The 20,260-nt window shown below is 45.2% G+C and overlaps 1 protein-coding gene across 7 annotated transcripts in view; it reads left to right on the plus strand.

The window, feature by feature from the left end:
- The window catches only part of KMT2C (lysine methyltransferase 2C), a 310,800-nt gene that overhangs the window by 107,794 nt on the left and 182,746 nt on the right, over positions 1-20,260 (plus strand). For all 7 annotated transcript variants that reach the window (XM_040352734.1, XM_040352731.1, XM_040352735.1 and 4 more), the window contains exons 5-6: positions 5,669-5,814; positions 8,414-8,523. In XM_040352734.1, coding sequence (XP_040208668.1) covers positions 5,669-5,814; positions 8,414-8,523 — 256 coding nt within the window. The remainder of the gene's footprint in view (positions 1-5,668; positions 5,815-8,413; positions 8,524-20,260) is intronic.

The raw sequence follows: 20,260 nt of genomic DNA on the forward strand, positions 1-20,260 counted from the left end.
AATGCTACATGGATCATCTGCCCTTTCCAAAGATGGCCATGGCTGCCAGAATTTTTTTTTTAAGAGATTGCTTAAAAAAAATAAAAAATTGAGACCTGGCTCGTTGGGGGAGTTTGCTTTGAATATTAAAAATTAATTAAATAGCATTTTTGGATTGTGATGCTCAAATGCAATGTAGTTCCGCTGGAAGCCCTGGTGTCTAAACATTGGAGGAGAGCCGGCTGAGTTCCCAGCACAGCTAGAGAACTGACCAGTGTGTTCACTTGCTTCGTATGGTCACACTATAGCCAAAAGACAGCTTACTGTGCCAGCAGGGCGTCCATGGACGTCCTCTTGGGAACAAGGTTCCTGCATGCCCGCTTAGGAAGCAATCTGATCACGAAATGTGACGATTATTATGATACCACCCGTCTATATACTTTTCTATGGACTGTTCTTTGACATATTTTTGCCTTCGGTGCCTGGTAATTACAAATACAGTTAAGCTTTCGACCCCTTTCACACGGGTGTGTCCGTGTACGGACATCCGCTTTGCTCAGCGGGGATCGCTCCATCGATCCCCGCTGAGCAGGCAGAAGACAGGTCTGTCCCTACACACTGCAGGGACAGACCTGTCAGCGCTCCACTCTCCTCTATGGGGGATCAGATGAAAATGGACCGCCTGTCTGTTTTCATCCGATCCTCTAGATCAGGGGTCCTCAAACTTTTTAAACAGGGGACCAGTTCACGGTCCCTCAGACTGTTGGGGGGCCGGACTATAGTTTAAAAAAACAGGAAAAAAACAATACAATATTTAAAATAAAGAACAATTTTAATAAACATATTAGTATTTCACAGACTCCCCTCATCACATAACCCCTCCACAACACAGACCCCCTCATCACGGAACCACCCCATCACAGATTCCTCCCCCATCAAAGATTCCCCCATATTGGGCCCCTCATCACAAGCCCTCCTAACACAAATTTCTCTCCATCACAAAGCAGCCCCCCAACACAAACTCCTCTATATCACAAAGCCCCCAATAACAGACCCCCCACCACAAACTCCTCTCCATCAAAAAAAAAACATAACAGATCCTCCCCATCATAAAGCCCCCCAACACAAACTCCTCTCCATCACAAAGCCCTCAATAACAGACCACCCCATCATAGACCCCCCATAAAAGATCCCCCATCACAGACTCCTCTCCATCACAGATTTCCCCCATATTGGGTCCCCCCATATCAGGTCCTCCCCATCACAGACTTCCCCCCATCACAAAGCCCACCCAACACAAACTCCTCTCATAGCCACCCATAACAGGCCTCCCCATCACAAATCTCCCACCTTATCACAGATCCCCCCCCCCATCGATATTACACTGCTGCCCCTTCTATAACATCCCAGCACTCCGCCTCTCTGCTACCTCAATCACACAAGACTCAAAGCATGGCAAATCCGGACAAAGGGTGGGGCTTTGCTAGTGAAAGGCAGGTGTTTGATTGCTGAAATCGCCCCGCTGCTTAACTCAAAAGACCCGCCTTTTGTCCGGACCTGTCATGTTTCTCATCTTGTGTGATAAAAAGTAGCAGAGGGGAGGGGGATTGCTGCGATATTAATGGGGCAGTCCGTGGGCCGGGTAAATCACACTGGCGGGCCGAATCCGGCCCGCGGGCCTTGGTTTGAGGACCCCTGCTCTAGATGGATGGAAAATGGGGCTTCCAGCCGTCTGAATTTAGCGGAGTGGACATGTCACCGCTGACATGTGCTACTCCATAGACCTGCATGGAGCGTCCGTTCAGGTCCACCTAAAAAACAGACAGGCAGACCTGAACGATCCGCCCGTGTGAAAGGGGCCTTTGTCTTTTTAACTTGGTAATTAAAGATTGTTTTATTTGTATGTAATGTCTTGGTGTCCCATGTTTGCTTTTCTCTGTCCATCCCCTCTTTTTTGGGATGATGGTGGAGTGTTCAATAATATTGTCTTTGCTTCCTTATGTCTTTCTCTTAAGCATTCAAAGTTGGTTTTCTATGCTGCTACCGTCACTTTTAGGAAATGTAATTTAGACCAGTTTCAAAGAAAAAACTGATAAAGTTTTACATCGATATCTCATCAGTTTTTTTTTTCTTTTTTAAATCCACTACCAATGCAAAAACAGACCGTTTGTTTACATCCCTTTTTCATCCCTTCATCCCATCCCTAACAAAAATAAGACTTTGATCCATTCCAAAAAAACAGATGTTGACAGCTGTGTATGTAAACTGATGTAAATGGATGAAAGATGCAGGGATGTCCTCTTTTCATCCGTCAACGAATGGATGAGAAACAGATAAATGGTCCACATGTGTGAAAGGGGCTTTCCTCTTTGTGCTCCATCAAAAGTTCCCGTGAGGGTCTCCCTGCCTCTTGCTTCACTATTTTTAGTTCCAATTCCTAGTTGGATCAGACAGGTTATTAAGTAAATAGGATTCCTCCTTTCCTCACACATTCTTCCTAGGCTGTTAGTGCTTCATGGGCTTTTCAGCATCAGGTGTTTCTTAAATTTGCAAGGCTGCCACCACGGCTTTTATTACACGTTTGTGTTCTAAGTGGATGTTCTAGCTTGCTCTGATCTCCGCTTCTGATGTAAGGTGCTACAGGCTGCTCTCTGAGTCTTGGCCTGTTATGTGGGCCGGTTTTATTATTTGCTATGCTGCCCATTACTCCATTGAACTGCTTGTGGATGTCCCCGTCATAATGATTTAAAGAAACCTGTGTCTTGTATTGAACGCTAAGGAAATAGATTGTGTGGAGTACAGTACAGGACCCTCCCCTCTGTTCTTATGATTTCTCAATTGCTTGCAACAAAACTAAGGCTATCTGGGAGTGTGAGGATATTCTTGCAGCCTTTCTTTTTCGCCAGGGCCGATCGGCTGAAGGTAGCTGCAGATAACCTGGTCATAATGATTTAATGAAGCCGGTCTTGTACTGTACTCCAGAAAACTCATTTTTATTTTGGTTATTTTCTTATGGTTCCACACCTCTGTTTTTAAAACCGCTTTTCTGCAAACTTGGGTATGCTAGGAGTAGTAGTGGTTATACTTGGCTGGCCCACAAATATCTGTTTGCTAGTGTCCAGTCCTGCTGTAGGTGGCAGTATATAACTCAGTCAATGAATTCCTATGTCCCTCAATGAACTCCAGGCAATGGATTTTACTGCAAGCACAAAAATCCAAGCCTTGGTTACACAACACTCCAACCTCGAGTCCTTCTTTGTATGTCCACCTCAATGGCAACTTCTTGTTGGTGGCCCCCCTGCACTCAAAATGGTGCCAGTAAGGGACCCGGGTGGCAGACTTAACTGGCCCTAGGCGCTGATCTCTCTATCACTCTGCCCTCAGCTTGCTCCTTGCACTTAGTTTTCCAGCATTTCCCTTCAACAGAGTCAATCATGGATGGCCCAAATGTATTTTTTAAATGGGAGCCATAGTTCTACCAAGGTACACTTAGCAGGAGGCAGTGTTGGCTATTTATATTTGATTGCTGATGTCCATGCTGTCACAGGAAATTCCCACCTGTCTGCATATTTATGGACATTTTAAAGTTAAGGCCCCTTTCACACATACGGACCGTTCGTCTGTTTTTCATCCATCCAACAATGCTATCCTATGGTGATGTAAATGGATGATCGTACAAGGAATGACAAGCGAACATGGAAAAAAAAACCTGATGACAAAAAAGTGGCTGAACTGATGAAATTGAACGCTCCATATGTGTGAAAGGGGCCTATCGTGTATCCTAATGAAAAAAAATGGATTGCATACAGTTACCAGTCATTAAATATTGTGACTGCATTAGTTTTTACTTTTCAGGTTCAGAACATTTTTAGAAGGTATATGCAGTGTCTACTTAATTTCCTGGAAGCTTAACATAACATAAACTTATCTTTGTTTTGTCAACTACTGGTCTCCTCAATCCAGATTAGCCCAGATTAAGAAATGTAGCCATAAAGGAACAGGAAGTGTGATGTTTTGCATGATTACCAGGTGAAAATTGAGGGGGGGGGATGCAGCAACTTGTATCAGGAGAGAGAAAAGCAGCATAAGGAACCAGTATGTTTTGCTAAAGTGCAAGGAGCATGCTGATAGGGAGAGAGCAGAGTGATGGAGAAATGAGCTCATCTGTGTACTTTCATGCCGGTGTAATGCCAAACTCCAACTCACCAAAATCTCCAACCACTTCACTTCCTCCGGTGACTCTGCAGCACCAATATTTGGAGATTTCGCAGAGTTGCCTGTTTTGACACAACAGCAGCAGTGTATACAGTAGAGTACACCATATAATGAGTGGACCTTGTTAGGCCGGCCGATACTAGCCAACAACATGGCCGCCTCCATGGCAGTAACCGCTTTTTTCCTCCTAACCTCTGTGAAAACAGCCAACTCATCTTGTACCGCACTGTTCTGTGAGAACAGGCAACTCGTCAAAATGTGGTTTGAGGTTTTGGCGAGTTTGAGTTTTTGGCAGAACACCAGCATACCCAACGACAAATCGCTTTGGCTAGAGTTTTACTGCGCATTGCTATATTTCTGTGTACAACTTTCAGTTACCCAGTTGTATTCACACCGTTGCAGATCTTTGTGTTGTGTTCCAGGGTGGATTTGATTTAAATCAAGTCGATTTAAGTCACTAGTAAAATGGCTTGTTTTAAATCCACTCAATTTAAATCAACATTTTTAAAGCGCAACTGTCATCTCTATTCCTCAGCAGCTCCTCCTCTGACTCTGTTGACTCACCAAAAGTCCCATTCACTTTATTGGAACGGCTGGTGATGCGGCATTTACACAACAAGGTGAGGGACGTGTTGGTAGCAGGTGAGTGGATGCCCGCTAACAGGTGCTGCGATGATGGATCTGAAATGACAGGTGCTCTTTAAATGTAAGGACTTATTCTTGCTGGTAGTTAGAATCTTTAGAATATTTTCAAACAAAATGAAGGTTTTCTGTTTAGAATACAAGCTGTCACGTTAGTAAAACAGCGATATCAGAACCGATTCAGTTCGTAGTGTACAGAGATTTGCAAAACATTTGGATAAAGGAATATTCCTGAACTTTGTTTTATCTTATGGCTTCTGTGAAATTGTCTGAATGCATCAATGCAGTGATGCTATCTCAGCTTGCAGAGCTTGGTTGAATTGAATGAGTTTACAAAAAATGTAAATATTGCAGAAAATACAGCCTCATACTACATAACTAAGCTCCATTTCATGCTGAATAAACCAAATTATTAATGTATCTTAAATAGAAAACCATCAGATAGACTTTTACTCCAAAAGCTTTTTATTAAAATAAATTTGATAAAAATGTAAAAAATCCGATTTAAATAAAAAAAAGAAAATCTGATTTTTTTTTTGTTTTTGTTTTTTTATCCACCCTGTGTCCTCTTTGAAAATGGGTTCAGTATCTTGTAACTGTTTTGAGCATAGCTGTCATAGGGATAAATTCCAACATTTCTGTTCAGTGATCCTATTTTCCATATGCTCTCAGATGGTTTACTGGATGCATTTCTGTTTTCAAGCTACCAGCGCGGCACAATCACAGAAATAACATAATACCATAGGAGTATTTTTGGAAAAACCATACTGGGTGATTTATGCTGTTTAATCATATATTTTTGGTATACTTATACGCTGTTTATTTTCCACAGACTAAAATCTCCACAACATAATGTCACATATGCAAGTGTGGGAACCCAAACCGCATCGGAAGAACAAGGCAGTAAATTTTGGGATGAATTGTGTCAAGTTGGCCTGACCGACGATGTCCACATCCAGTCCTTTTTCGAGCCAACAGGTAGGATTATTTTATAACTATGTGTAGTGCACCCCGCTTGAGTGGCTAGTTTGGTAATCCCTCTGAAGCTTAATTTCTTTCATGGCGTTTAAGTAATGGATACCTCTACCACTCCGACACACCCTTATGACAAAATGAACCACACCAGGTTAAATTGTCATACAAGAATATTATGAATTAAATTCGGTCAATAATAGTAACGTTATAAACTAGAACACCACTGCAATACATTGTCATATGATAAACATGACTTCTGAGAATAACGCTAAAGGTGAGTATGTCCAGATTTCACCACATATACAATTTAATTTCAGTTATGACAAGACCACCCAGAAAATACAGAAGGCAGCGAACCTGTTACATGGACCCAGATGACCCCTGGTTTCTTCCAAACAGGCCAGACGTTGTTTCTTAAGACCTCCAGTTCTCTGCCCTGCTACTCAGTCACTCAGGTCTTGAAAGACGGGGATATATCAGACTTTGTCATTCCCACCTTACTCAGAGCCCTTTAGAGAAGCCATTTGGGGGAAAAAATGTAATACTGAACCACAGTAGTTTGACCCCTGTTTCTCAACCCCAGAGGTTAATTTGTACATTGCTTTCTCGCCTTCATATAGTCTTAGGCATCCTATTTCAGAAGCCTCTGGCTTTGATTTTCCTTGTTAGAACCTTTATTCAAGGTGTCTAAAAGATCGAACTGCTATTACAGCACTGTGTGCTTCCTTTGGATCTCAATTTGGTTCTCTCTGTCCTGCAGAAACCACATTTTGAACCCATTAGGGAAATCCCCTTGCGTAATCTCTCCTGCAAAGTGGCCTTCTTGGTGGCCATCCCCTCTGTCAGACATGTCTGAGTTAGTTTTCTCATGCAAAGAGCCTTCCCTGATTCTTTACAAGGATAAAGTTGATTTTCGCCCAATTCCCTAATTTCTACCTAAGCTGAGCTCAAGCTTCCACCATAATGAGGACATTCTCCTTCCTTCCTTTGTGCCCTGCTCGAAAGCATCCCTAACAAATTCCTCTCCATTGTCTGGTTGTAATCGGAGCTGTCAGGGTCTATCCGACCGCCATGGTATCTATAAAAAAAGACTATTTGTATTTCCAACCGGGTTTTATAAAGGGACAAGCAGGACACTCTGCTTATGAGTCCACCATTGCTAGGTGGATAAGACAACTCATCACAAGGGCTTGTGCTTGATTGCAAAGTTTTTTTTTTTTTTTTTAAATGGCTAACATGTTATACTATTCTGCTCTGTGCAAGGGTTTTTGCACAGAGCAGCCCCAATCCTCCTCCTTTATTTGGGTCCCCCATCAGCAATCCTGGCTCCTCCTCTATGGTGAGTGCCACCACAGAGAGGCGCTTTCCATGGGGCTCCCGCTGCTTTCAATCTATCCAATGAAGACCAGAGACAGTGGCTGGAGCTGCTGGGCTCGTCCTCAACGCTGGAACGATTGGGCTCTGGGGGGGGGGGGCAGCTTCAGCACAGAAGGTTTTTCACCTTAATGCATAGAATGCATTAAGGTGAAAAACCTTGAGACTTTACAACTCCTTTAATGATCAAGCACCCCCACTATATGTGCATGCTAACTCCACCAGAGCAGTTCTAGTTTCCTGGGCTTTCAGACATCCAGCTCCTGTTAAGTTTTGTAGGGCTGCCACCAGGTCTTCAGTTCATACCTACCAAGTTCTGCAAGGTGGATGGTCAGGCCTCTGCATATGCAGTCTTTGACTTTGAGGTTCTTTTAGCAGCACTCCGAGTTGGGTCTTTGGCCCTTGGCTTTGTTTTATTGGTCCGGGTGACGCTGCTCTTTTTCACCTGTTGGTCCTTCTCATTCATTGGGCATGACAAGCCTGTCTTGTACTGTATGATTAAAGTGATTCTGAAGGCCAATCATTTTTAATTTAAAAGAAAAAATAGTATACTTGCCTGCTTTGTGCAAAAATATTGCACACAGTGCCCCCTTTACCTCTTCTTTGGTGGTCCCCCACCACTATTCTGTGAGTGCCCCCATAGCAAGTACAGTGCTATGGGGGCACCCATGCAGGTAAACTCCTCAGCACGCCTCACACACGTTGCAGCTCAGCAGTCCTCCCTTCCCACAGGATTTGACCGACAGCAGCAGGAGCCGCTGTTGCCTTTGTCTGCTGAGAGACCAGGAAGTGAAGAGAGAAGAACTGCAACCGGTACAGCACTGGATCGTGAGAGGAGGCACCCAAGTGTTCGCATTTAGCACCACATGAGACAAAAGGAGTCTTGACTGACTTTGTAAATTCCACACCTTGGGATACAGTATAGGACACAGGACACCCGTTTCTATGTTACTCTGCATTGCTTGTTAAAAAAAAAAAAAAACTGTGGGCTCATGAAGTTGGGTAAGGTTACAGGGGTTCACAGAAAACTTTCCTGGTTTCCAATCACCTGTTCTGTACGCCAGGATTATTGCTCCTTTTTTTAAAGGTGGTCATGCGCTGATCAAGAGAGGGACCTTGGTGGATCAGAAAGGAGTTGTTTCCCACTTTTTTAATTTTGTTTGGTTAAAAGATATTCTGTGGGGCAGGTAGCATTATAATCTGACGTTTTAAATTTCCTGTCTTCCAGGTCACTGTTGGGCTCATTACCGCTGTGCTGAGTGGTCACCAGGAGTGCACCAAACTGCAGATCGGGAGCTGGTCAATGTGGACAAAGCGGTTGTCTCAGGGAGCACAGAAGTGAGTCACTGTTGCCCAAATAACCTTTTAAATGCAAATGGCAAAATAACTGCATTAGCTTTAAATACAGTGGGATTGTCTGGTGCTTCTTGACCTGCATTTACGGAGGCTTTTTTCTCTCTCAATGAAGCAAGTTAAATTTGTGCTCAGCGAAATGTTGCTTTTTTTCTCTTTCCAGTATAACTTATTTTCTAGCGGCACACTTTTAAGTTTGTTTTTCTATGTATTTTCTTGTTTACTGGGCTTGTTCTGACAAGGTGTTTTCAGCTTGCAGCAATGTTTTCCTAGATGTACAAAGTTCTATATCCTTAAAATAGAACTCCCAGGTACCTCACACAATTCAGTAGGAAATAGGAGACATGATTAGCAGGTTAGGTCCAAAGCAACCTTATAAGCCGTCTGTGATGTGTACAGCCTCGCCTTCTGTAAATAAAACTATAGCCTCTCTCCAGTGTTTTAGATTTGTGATTATCTTGATGTAATTAGATCACATCTTTTCACATAATTTTCCCTTTGTTAATTTATAGTTATATAGGTGTCCGAGTAAACTGTTTCTTCAAAAATAAATAAAACATCCCCTTTAAAACTAAACGCATAATTGCCACATTTGTCTTTTTGTAATGTAATGTTTTTAATTGCACATCTGAAACAAACTTAGCCCATGAAAAATGTATACATCCCCAAAATAGTTGCAATTGGTTAAATTTGCCTAGAAAAGTTGCACTTTATGGACGTTAAAGCCTCATATACATGTGTCTGGCCTCAAAAGAGCTCAAGCCAGGGGCAGCCTGACCATTCGAGCACTCGGGCACCGCCCTAGGGGCCCCATCAGGGTTGCCAGGCTCAGTAAAACCAGGGACAGTATGTAAAAAATCTGTTTTTTTTTGTTTTTGTTTTACATCTGTCCCTGATATGTCCGATACCGACATGCTTTTGATGTGAAAATCCCAAGATTTTTAGCTGCACCACCTCTGCACTGCCTCCTGGCGTGGTGGCCATCTGTAATCCCAGGGGCCCCATAATCTTCTATTGCCTGGGGGCTCCATGAGTTGTCAGTCCGCCCCTCACTCAAGCATAATGTTTCTGGTGCCTTCCTGCACAGCTGATTATGATTATAAAAAATTAGTGGCTGTATGTTGCCCCGAATTTGAGGCTCTGTGAAGAGCAATCTGCGGTGGATTGATTTTCAGAGCAATACAAGCGTGACTGACTGACAGGCATTTGGAATGCGACCGCTGAACAGGCTGTTTGAATAGACATACCATGCCATGAGCCCAGCGTTTGGCTTACAGTTGTGGCACAGCCCCATTCACTTGAATGTTGCGTTTGGCAACGGTATTGCCCACTGATCACGATGGGGAGTGAGCATTGTGGCTGCAGCATATGTACCCCAGTATCTGACTGTCTTCCAGCTTAAAGAGATATTAAAGGTTCAGTTTTTATTTTTCTAAAATAATAAACATGGTATACTCGCCTGTTCTGTGCAATGGTTTTGCACAGAAACTCCCTCCTGATCCTCCTCTTTTTGGGTCCCCTACTGGCACATCAGTGCCTGCAGGACGTTGACTGTTCCATACCTTCCAATATTATAAAATGAGGAAGAGAAACACCTTACACATTGGGGTTGATTTGCTAAAACTGGAGAGTTCAAAATCTTGTGCAGCTTTGCAAAGTGGTGAAACAAGCTTCTAATTTCAGCTTGTTCAGTTAAGCTTGTCAGAAAAAAAAAACTGGGAGCTGATTGGTTTCTATGCAGATCTGCACCAGATGTTACCCTCTTTTCCCTAAATATACGAGGGGTTAGTTTACTAAAACTAAACACCCCTGCAACACCCTCAGTTATGCAGAACATTAATAATTTATCTGCTAAAAATAATTGCTTATACACAGAATTTGTTTTTCCCCACCATTACTTTTCCTTTATACTGACTTATTAAAATGGCAAACAAGATGATTAACCACTTAAGGACCGGACCAATATGCTGCTAAATGACCCAAGGGGTTTTCTTTATCGTACATCACGGGACACAGAGCGGCATATTCATTACTATATGGGTTATATGGAGTACCTTCAGGTGTTGACACTGGCAATCTCAAACAGGAAATGCCCCTCCCTATATAACCCCCTCCCATAGGAGGAGTACCTCAGTTTTTACGCCAGTGTCTTAGGTGTTAGTCATGGTTTAGCTTGCCTCCGCATCCTTGGGATTAGGTGAGCTACCGGTTCTGTCCAAAAAAGCCTCAGCGCTAAAGTGGTCAGTAACCGGACCCCAAACCCTTGGGGTATAGCCCATAATGCTTTTCTTTTTAGAGAGCTGGACCCTGGGCCCAGAACTTAGAAACCTTTGGGTGCCTAATGTTTTCTGTTGCCAGGGTGCTATATGGGCCCAGGACAGTGGATCCTTCATAGGAACCCAGGGCCTGAAGGTCTAGACATCCCCTCGGAGATGGGGGAAGATTGGGCCTCTTGCTTGGCAAAGTCCTGCGGCATGGAGCAGGTAAGTGAGGGGAAAACTTGCGGAACTTGGTTCTTAGCAGGTTTTTTTCTGGGGGGTCACAGGGGACATGCCTAAAGTTATGCACTGCATCTGGCAAACTAGTCACATATCATAAAGATAGGATGGCTCTATATGTATTATTCCCCATAAGATGTGACCTCCCTTGTAGTGTTGGAAAAGCATTGAGTGGGGCCTGTGTGAAGTATATGTGTGTGTCAGAGAGCTGTGCTTACCTGCAAGCCTCCAGGCGATGCTCCATTCAGTCTTCCTCCTCAGAGCCTGCAAAGCAGGCAAAACGCTGACCTCCTCATGGTTCCAGGCTGCAGTTTGCCTGAACAGAGAGGTCCCTTCCTCCCAAACCCCCCCCCCCCCCCTGTCGGGAGGGGCATTTCCTGTTTGAGATTGCTGGGGGGGAAGGGCGGGTCAGTGGCTTAAGGAAGGGGCGGCCCTTCCTTGTTTGTTCCATTCAATACTTTGGAACTGGGGAAGAAAGACCAGAGCGGCAGCACGGGGCGCCGAGGACACACAGTGGCCAGAAAGGATATTGCAGTCTTCAGAAGACTGTTTTTCAAGCCTAGAAATAGGCTGTTTTCTTTTCCATCTCATAGTTTTTCTTTGCAATACTACTCAGGGGGACAGAATGTTTTTTCTTTCCTGGATTTGAAACAAAAACGAAAAAAAAAAAGAAAAGTCATCTAGGGGAGAGGAAGCATTTTTTATCCCCCAAACAGGTGTTTGGGCAATTAACTTTTATAGTTCCAAATACCAATAGGTAGCAGGTGTACCTCGGTATTGTACCATGGCATCCGGGTCAGAGGGTACAAGAGGTGGGGATTCCCCCAGAGAGTCTGAGGTCTCGGACAAAGTTATGCCGCTGCTTTCCCCACAGGGAGCCTTGGGGCCATCGGGATCTGGGGCTGGAGCTGGCGCGGGTCAGTCCAACCCTAAGATGGTCACGGACAAGGTATTACTCACCTCTTTAAGAGAGATGGAGAAAAGAATGGGAAAAATGATAGCCACAGCTATGCGGGGCAGTAAACGGATTAGATCTCCGTCGCCCGAGCGCGGACCCTCAGAAGAGGAGGTCCTTTCCTCATGGGAATTGGACGACCTCTTGGACAAGGACCAAGTAGGTTCAGGGATCGAAGATCCGGATACAGAGGAGTCTGGAGCAGTCTCCCAAGGGGAGAGCTGGTGGATTCAAGCCTTAACGGACTTGGTCCATAATGCATTCAACTTGCCAGTACCAGATCTCCAGGTGTCTACGGTTTCAGCTTTGGGCTCACTGAGGGCGCCTCAAAGCAATGCGGTATTTCCGATCCACCCTCTACTAGAGGGAGTTTTGTTCCAAGATTGGAACAAGCCAGATAAAATCTTCTTACCACCTAAAAGATTCTCTGCCCTATATCCTATGGAAGATAAATTTTCCAAGAAATGGGCTACTCCTACAGTGGACGCAGCCATCTCATGTATTAACAAATCATTAACATGCCCTGTAGAAAACATACAGGTATTCAAGGATCCAGTTGATAAACGCTTGGAAGCACTACTTAAGAACTCCTTCACTACTGCAGGGGCAGTAGTACAGCCAGCCGTGGCTGCGATTGGGGTTGCTCAAGCATTATCGGATCAAGTTAAGCAGATGCTTAAACTTATTCCTGCCCAGCAGGCAGAAGAATTTTCGGATGTCCCTAGGGCCATATGTTTTACAGTAGACGCAATTAAGGATTCTATCCAGCAAGCGTCACGTTTATCGTTATCCCTTATCCATATGAGAAGACTCTTATGGTTAAAAAGCTGGGAGGCCGAGCCCCCATGCAAGAAGCTCCTGGTAGGGTTCCCCTTCCATGGAGGACGACTCTTCGGAGAAGACCTAGATAAATACATTCAAACCATTTCAAATGGCAAAAGTACTCTCTTGCCAACTAAGAGGAAGTTTCAGGGGCCTGCGTTAAACGACAGTACTCCCCTGGGCAGGGGCCCTCTAATGCCAAACAGTATCGACGGCCTCCTGCGAAAGCAAACTTCGGCTTCAACAGCAAATCACAAGGACAGGCTGCTAGAGGCAGAAAGCAGTGGGTTCGCAAACCAGCAAAACCAGCCCCCAAGCCGACCTTATGAAGGGACGCCCCCACCCACGAAGGTGGGGGGAAGGCTGCGACTCTTTTCAGAGGTTTGGGAAGCCAGCATTCCCGACGAGTGGGTACGGTCTTCCGTGGCCACGGGCTACAAATTAGATTTCCTAAGGTTTCCTCCTCTTCATTTCCAGGAGTCGAGGATTCCAAACGATCCGGAGAAAGGAGCCGCATTAATGTCGGCATTAAATCATCTACTTTCCCAGGAAGTAATAGTAGAGGTACCAGTCCTGGAACAGGGGCTAGGTTTCTACTCCAACCTATTCATCATCCCGAAGTCCAATGGAGATGTCAGGCCAATTTTTGGACCTAAAGATGGTAAATACATACCTAAAGATCCGCTCATTTCGGATGGAATCCGTGCGGTCAGCAGCTACCACACTCCAAAAGGACGACTTCATGGCGTCCATAGACATAAAGGATGCCTACCTTCATCTTCCAATTTATCAGCCACATCAAAAATATCTACGCTTCATGGTGGCTTCGCGTCACTTCCAATTCGTGGCGCTTCCCTTCGGGTTGGCTACGGCCCCCCGGGTGTTCACGAAGGTCCTAGCTCCAATCCTAGCCAAACTAAGGATCCAAGGGGTCACGATCCTAGCATACCTGGACGACCTCCTAGTCATAGATCACTCGTCTCCCGGCTTGGAGCGAGCAGTGGCCCTCACGGTCCAATACCTCGAGAAGTTCGGCTGGGTCCTAAATCGAGAAAAGTCAGCTTTCCTGCCCACAAGGCAGTTGGAATATCTCGGCATGAGATTAGACACAGAACAACAAAGAGTGTTTCTACCTCTGAGGAAGGTCAAAGCCATCAAGGAATTAATCCTACTGGTTCTAAGCAAGAAGGAACCGACTATTCGCCTATGTATGAGGTTACTAGGCAAGATGGTGGCCACATTCGAGGCGGTACCATACGCCCAGAGCCACACTCGCATCCTGCAGGCAGCCATCCTGTCAGCATGGAGCAGAAGGCCACAGGCCTTGGATATCCCGTTGCCGCTCTCATCAAGAGTCCGACAAAGTCTGTGTTGGTGGTTAGACCCTCAGAATCTACTGAAGGGGAAGTCTTTCAGCCCAGTGGCTTGGAAGATAGTGACCACAGACGCCAGCCTGACGGGCTGGGGAGCAATTTTGGATGGTTGCACTCGCCAAGGTACTTGGGCAACGCCAGAGAAGCAGTTGCCCATCAACATCTTGGAGCTCAGAGCTGCTCGACTAGCCCTCAGGGCTTGGACGTCAAAATTGCAGGGGTTCCCGGTGAGAATTCAATCAGACAATGCCACGGCCGTGGCATACATAAATCACCAAGGGGGAACCAGGAGTCAAGCCGCTCAGAGAGAGGTGAGCTTGATTCTCCTATGGGCAGAGGCTCATGTGCCCTGCATATCGGCAATATTCATTCCAGGAGTGGACAACTTTCAGGCGGACTTCTTAAGCCGCCAGACTCTTTTGCCGGGGGAATGGTCTCTGCATCCACAAATCTTTCAAGCACTCTGCCAAAGATGGGGAGTGCCGGACGTGGATATCATGGCATCGAGACTCAACAAGAAGCTAGACAGGTTCATGTCCCGCTCAAGGGATCCGATGGCCTGCGGAACCGATGCGTTGGTTTGCCCTTGGCATCGGTTCAAACTTCTTTATGCGTTTCCCCCGCTCCAGTTACTACCCCGCCTGCTGCGCAGGATCCGGGTGGAGCACATACCAGTCATCCTGGTAGCTCCAGCATGGCCCAGAAGGGCATGGTACTCACTAATCTTAAGGATGGTAGTGGGAGACCCTTGGACTCTTCCTCTACGGCCAGACCTGCTATCGCAAGGTCCGATCCTCCACCCTGCCTTACGGCATCTAAATTTGACGGCCTGGAAGCTGAATCCCTGATTCTCAGGGGTAGAGGTCTGTCTCAGAAAGTAATCTCTACCCTAATCAGAGCCAGGAAACCGGTCTCTAGGGTGATTTATTACAGGGTCTGGAAGGCCTATGTAGGCTGGTGTGAGTCCAAGCGATGGCTTTCTCGCAAATTTACCATCGATAGAGTATTAAGTTTTCTCCAGCTAGGAGTGGATAAAGGATTGGCATTAAGCACAATCAAAGGACAGATTTCTGCTCTGTCAGTGTGGTTTCAGCGGCCGCTGGCCACCCACTCGCTGGTTAAGACCTTCCTTCAAGGGGTCTTACGTATTAAACCTCCAGTTAAATCCCCGCTTTGCCCGTGGGATTTAAACCTTGTTCTGTCAAGTTTACAGAAACAACCGTTTGAGCCGTTGGCTGAAATTCCTTTGGTTTTACTGACAAGGAAGTTAGTATTTTTGGTCGCCATAGTTTCCGCAAGAAGAGTATCGGAACTGGCGGCCTTATCCTGTAAGGAACCATATCTTATTTTTCATAAGGACAGGGTCGTTCTCCGCCCTCATCCTTCCTTCCTACCGAAGGTTGTATCCAGTTTTCATTTGAACCAGGATTTGGTATTACCATCCTTCTTCCCTAAACCTACTTCCAGAAAGGAAGGGTTGCTGCATACCTTGGATATCGTCAGGGCCATGAAGGCCTATCTTAAAGCTACAAAGAAGATCCGGAAAACAGATGTGCTGTTCATATTACCGGATGGGCCCAAGAAGGGGCAGGCAGCTGCAAAGTCCACCATTTCTAGGTGGATTAAGCAATTAATCACTCAGGCCTACGGCTTGAAAGGGTTGCCTCCTCCAGTATCATTAAAGGCTCATTCTACTAGGGCCATGGGCGCCTCCTGGGCAGCACACCACCAGATCTCTATGGCTCAAGTTTGCAAGGCGGCAACCTGGTCTTCTGTCCACACGTTTACAAAATTCTACCAGTTGGACGTAAGAAGGAAGTCTGATACAGCCTTTGGGCAGGCAGTGCTGCAGGCTGCAGTTTGAGACCCTCGGATTCCGGGGGCTCCTCTTTTTTTGAGTTAAATTTAAAATTTAAGATTATTTTTCTCAACTAAGTTGGATTTATTATGATTTGAGTATTTCTCTAAATTAAATCCTTTTGTCTTGGAGATGTTCTCCCTCCCCTCATTGTGAGCATTGCTTTGGGACATCCCATATAGTAATGAATATGCCGCTCTGTGTCCCGTGATGTACGATAAAGAAAAAGGGATTTTTAATACAGCTTACCTGTAAAATCCTTTTCTTGGAGTACATCACGGGACACAGAGCTCCCACCCCTCTTTTTGGGGACCATTTTGGGAGGCATACTGCTTGCTACAAAACTGAGGTACTCCTCCTATGGGAGGGGGTTATATAGGGAGGGGCATTTCCTGTTTGAGATTGCCAGTGTCAACACCTGAAGGTACTCCATATAACCCATATAGTAATGAATATGCCGCTCTGTGTCCCGTGATGTACTCCAAGAAAAGGATTTTACAGGTAAGCTGTATTAAAAATCCCTTTTTTACAATTCGGCACTGCGTCGCTTTAACAGACAATTGCGCGGTCGTGCGACGTGGCTCCCAAACAAAATTGGCGTCCTTTTTTCCTCACAAATAGAGCTTTCTTTTGGTGGTATTTGATCACCTCTGCGGTTTTTATTTTTTGCGCTATAAACAAAAATAGAGCTACAATTTTGAAAAAAATTCAATATTTTTTACTTTTTGCTATAATAAATATCCCCCAAAAACATATCTAAAACATTTTTTTTCCTCCGTTTAGGCCGATACGTATTCGTCTACCTATTTTTGGTAAAAAAAATCGCAATAAGTGTTTATCGATTGGTTTGCGCAAAATTTATAGCGTTTACAAAATAGGGGATAGTTTTATTGCATTTTTATTTTATTTTTTTACTACTAATGGCGGCGATCAGTGATTTTTTTTGTGACTGCGACATTATGGCGGACACTTCGGACAATTTTTGGGACCATTGTCATTTTCACAGCAAAAAATGCATTTAAATTGCATTCTTGTGAAAATGACAGTTGCAGTTTGGGAGTTAACCAAAGGTGGCGCTGTAGGAGTTGGTGTTCACTTAGTGTGTGTTTACAACTGTAGGGGGGTGTGGCTGTAGGACTGACGTCATCGATCGAGTCTCCCTATAAAGGGGATCACTCGATCGATACGCCGCCACAGTGAAGCACGGGGAAGCCGTGTTTACATACGGCTCTCCCCGTTCTTCAGCTCCGGGGAGCGGCTATAAACGAATAGCCGCGCCGTCGTCCTGGATCGCTCCCCGAGGGAATCCGACTGCCGCAAGTACCGGGGGGGTCCCGATCGGACCCACGTCTAGGCAGGCACGTACAGGTACGTTGATGTGCCTGTCCGTGCCATTCTGCCGACGTAAATGTACATGCGGCGGTCGGGAAGTGGTTAAAGGGTTCACCAGAAAAAAAAAGGATCCTGCTCCTTTGAAGCATGTTATAGGACACACTGCTTGTGTTGTGTCATTTGGACCCCTGTAACGCATAAAAAACCTGGCTGATCCTGCCAGTTTCTCCTCTCCCCTCTGTAAACTGACCACAGTAATCATGACTGCCGAGCCCTGACACTGTGGTCAGTTTGCGTGCCTCCGTAATCCGCAGCCTGCTGTCTCTCCTCTCTTTCTGTGTCGTCCTCCCCCTCCCATCCCTGCCTTTCGGCTCCTGTGTCAGGGTCCCCCCTCCCTGCTGCTGCCGCCTTAATAACACGTCCTTCTTTATAATTATATGTCCCCCTGTGTGTCTGTTGTATAAAAATAAGCTGTATATACCTTCTGTGAGTGCTGATTAGCGGCCACGTGACACGCCGCATCTCTGGCTTTCACTTCCTCCCCTCCAGAGCGACGTCGGCAGGGGAATCTCGGCCCCTCCCAGTGCATCTGTCACACGAAGAGAAAGGAGAGATGTGGTGTGTCACGTGACCGCTGATCAGCGGTCACAGATGCGGTATATACAGTTTTTTTTTACAACACACAGGGGGACATATTATATGGCAGAACAGATTCCAGAAAGTACATGTGGGTTAACAAACCCCTTTAACCAGTACAATGGCATTTTAGTGCAAAAATGTATAAAACAAAAAATAAAAATTGGTAGTTGGCTAGTACAGTGGGTACATTTTCATAGATATCTGAAGATCGGGCCAAAGAAAAGGAACAACTGTGGAGGAAAGAACCAAGGGATTTTCTCTAGAGAGGGCAGTTGGGAAGTGCCTGGGATACACTTCCTAATGGATAGGCTGCAGTGTTGTCCTCTCAGAAGAGAGATGTCACCAGAGGGGGATGGCACAGGACTGATTCTCTTAGGGAAGGCAATTGCGGCTCTGGATCAGCAGTCCCGCCACCCGGAAACAGCGCAAGTGTGGGGTCTGAGTCTTGGGGGGTGCTATATTTTGCGTTATGATGTAAATAGGGGGGGGGGGGGAGGGACGAATAACCTAGATTAAGGGTCAGTAGAAGGCGGGGTAGCCTGAAATTTATAGAGGATGTTTTTTTTTTTTGTTTGTTTTTTTAAGTTGAAACTATTATACAAGATCAGAAATAGCATTAGGTGGGATCATTTATATTACTAATTTTGAAACGGTCAAAATGTGAGTACTGATCAGAAGTCCTAAAAGAAAGTTTAGCTTACGTGCTTAGTTTCCTTTAAACAAAATGAAAAGTCATGAGTATCCAAATCTTTATTTGTGTTGCGTTTCATTCTAAATAGCGTATGTGCTGTCAGGATTTATATGCCTTTTTAATGGGCTTCCTACCTTTTGGCAAACTCCCAATATGTTGCCAGCTGCAGCAAAAAAGCTCACGTGTCAGAAAGCAGGTTATAAAAATGCACAGAACTCTCTAGAAACTCAGCCTGCTTCCCAAATCGTTAAGTACGCTCGGTTTGCCAAGACAACTATTTACAGTGATTTAAACAGGTAGGGAAACAGATGAGCATTTTGCAAGCATTAGTAGAACAGCTGTTTTAAAAAATTATTTTGTGGCAAGTACACGGGCACCTTATTGCTTTTAATGACCCTGTTTTTTACGCATTCAGGTTACTGTGTTAGAACAATTTTAGTTTGCAAGGTGCTGAACAGCTTGTTCATAGGGGTGGGGTGTTGGGCAGATATATTTTTGCAGAGATGATGTCTTCCTGGCCGTGAAGTATAGTCTGAGCATTGCTCAGCGCTAAGAGATGAAAAGAAACCTTGTGGTATTTGGAAATCAAATGGACGAACTTCGTCTGAAAATGGAGTCAGTTTAACCACATAAAAGTGTAAGGGGGACTTACACTGGACCCCGTTCCCATCACACTTGGTCCTGCTAACCTTGAGTCCTGCGATCTTCTGTTCTGACACGTGGTATAGCCGCTTTACTAGTCTGGGATTTGAAATCCTGCGGCCTTTTCTATTCTTTGCCTGCAGTGACAGGATGGGCTATGCAGGGTTTGATTAGAACTAGAATGTTCCTATACGTACCTCCTTTATGAGGTATGTTTAGGAGATTTAGCTGAGGGGATTTCTAAGCCCCAGATCAGTGAGGCAGCTATATGAGGTCTCCTAGCAGCTAATCAAACTCTGCTGAACAATTCGATAACTCTGATCAGTGAATTGCAACCAGCTGACCAGTTAATAACCCCTAATGTGACCTCCACACCCATGCCCTAGCTTCCCTGTCCCCTGCCTCTCCACCTCCCACAACTAACTTCCATCTAAAACTGCCCCCCCCCACGCTCTCCTTTACCTATCATCCCCCACCCCTGCAGCTACTATCATTAGCTGGCTTCCCTCCTCTTCCAATTGGGAGTGAAGCGCGGGGGGGGGGGGGTGAGGTTGGGGCTTGGTTAACATGTGTTTACCAAGCTACCCCCTGTAGTAGAATGTGCGCGGGCAGCGATCACTACAGATCGCTCCTAGACATCCCACTGACTGCTAATATATAGTAACCATGAGAGTTACTATGTATCAGACTGTCATTTTATGAATGAATGAGGATTTTCAATACAGATTCCTTATTTCATTTAAGTAAAGTGCTACAAAGAACGAAACTTTCTCTCTCAAAAAAAGATATCTCACCAAAGACCACCTGTCCAGTTCCATCGGATACCATCCGATCTGCAAGATGAATGGGATCCCCATTCCTCTGTTTTTAGCAGACTGGACTAGATTTGATGCAGGCGGGTGTAAACGGACA

This window comes from Rana temporaria, chromosome 5 (assembly GCF_905171775.1).
Source record: "Rana temporaria chromosome 5, aRanTem1.1, whole genome shotgun sequence".
Classification (NCBI taxonomy): domain Eukaryota; kingdom Metazoa; phylum Chordata; class Amphibia; order Anura; family Ranidae; genus Rana; species Rana temporaria.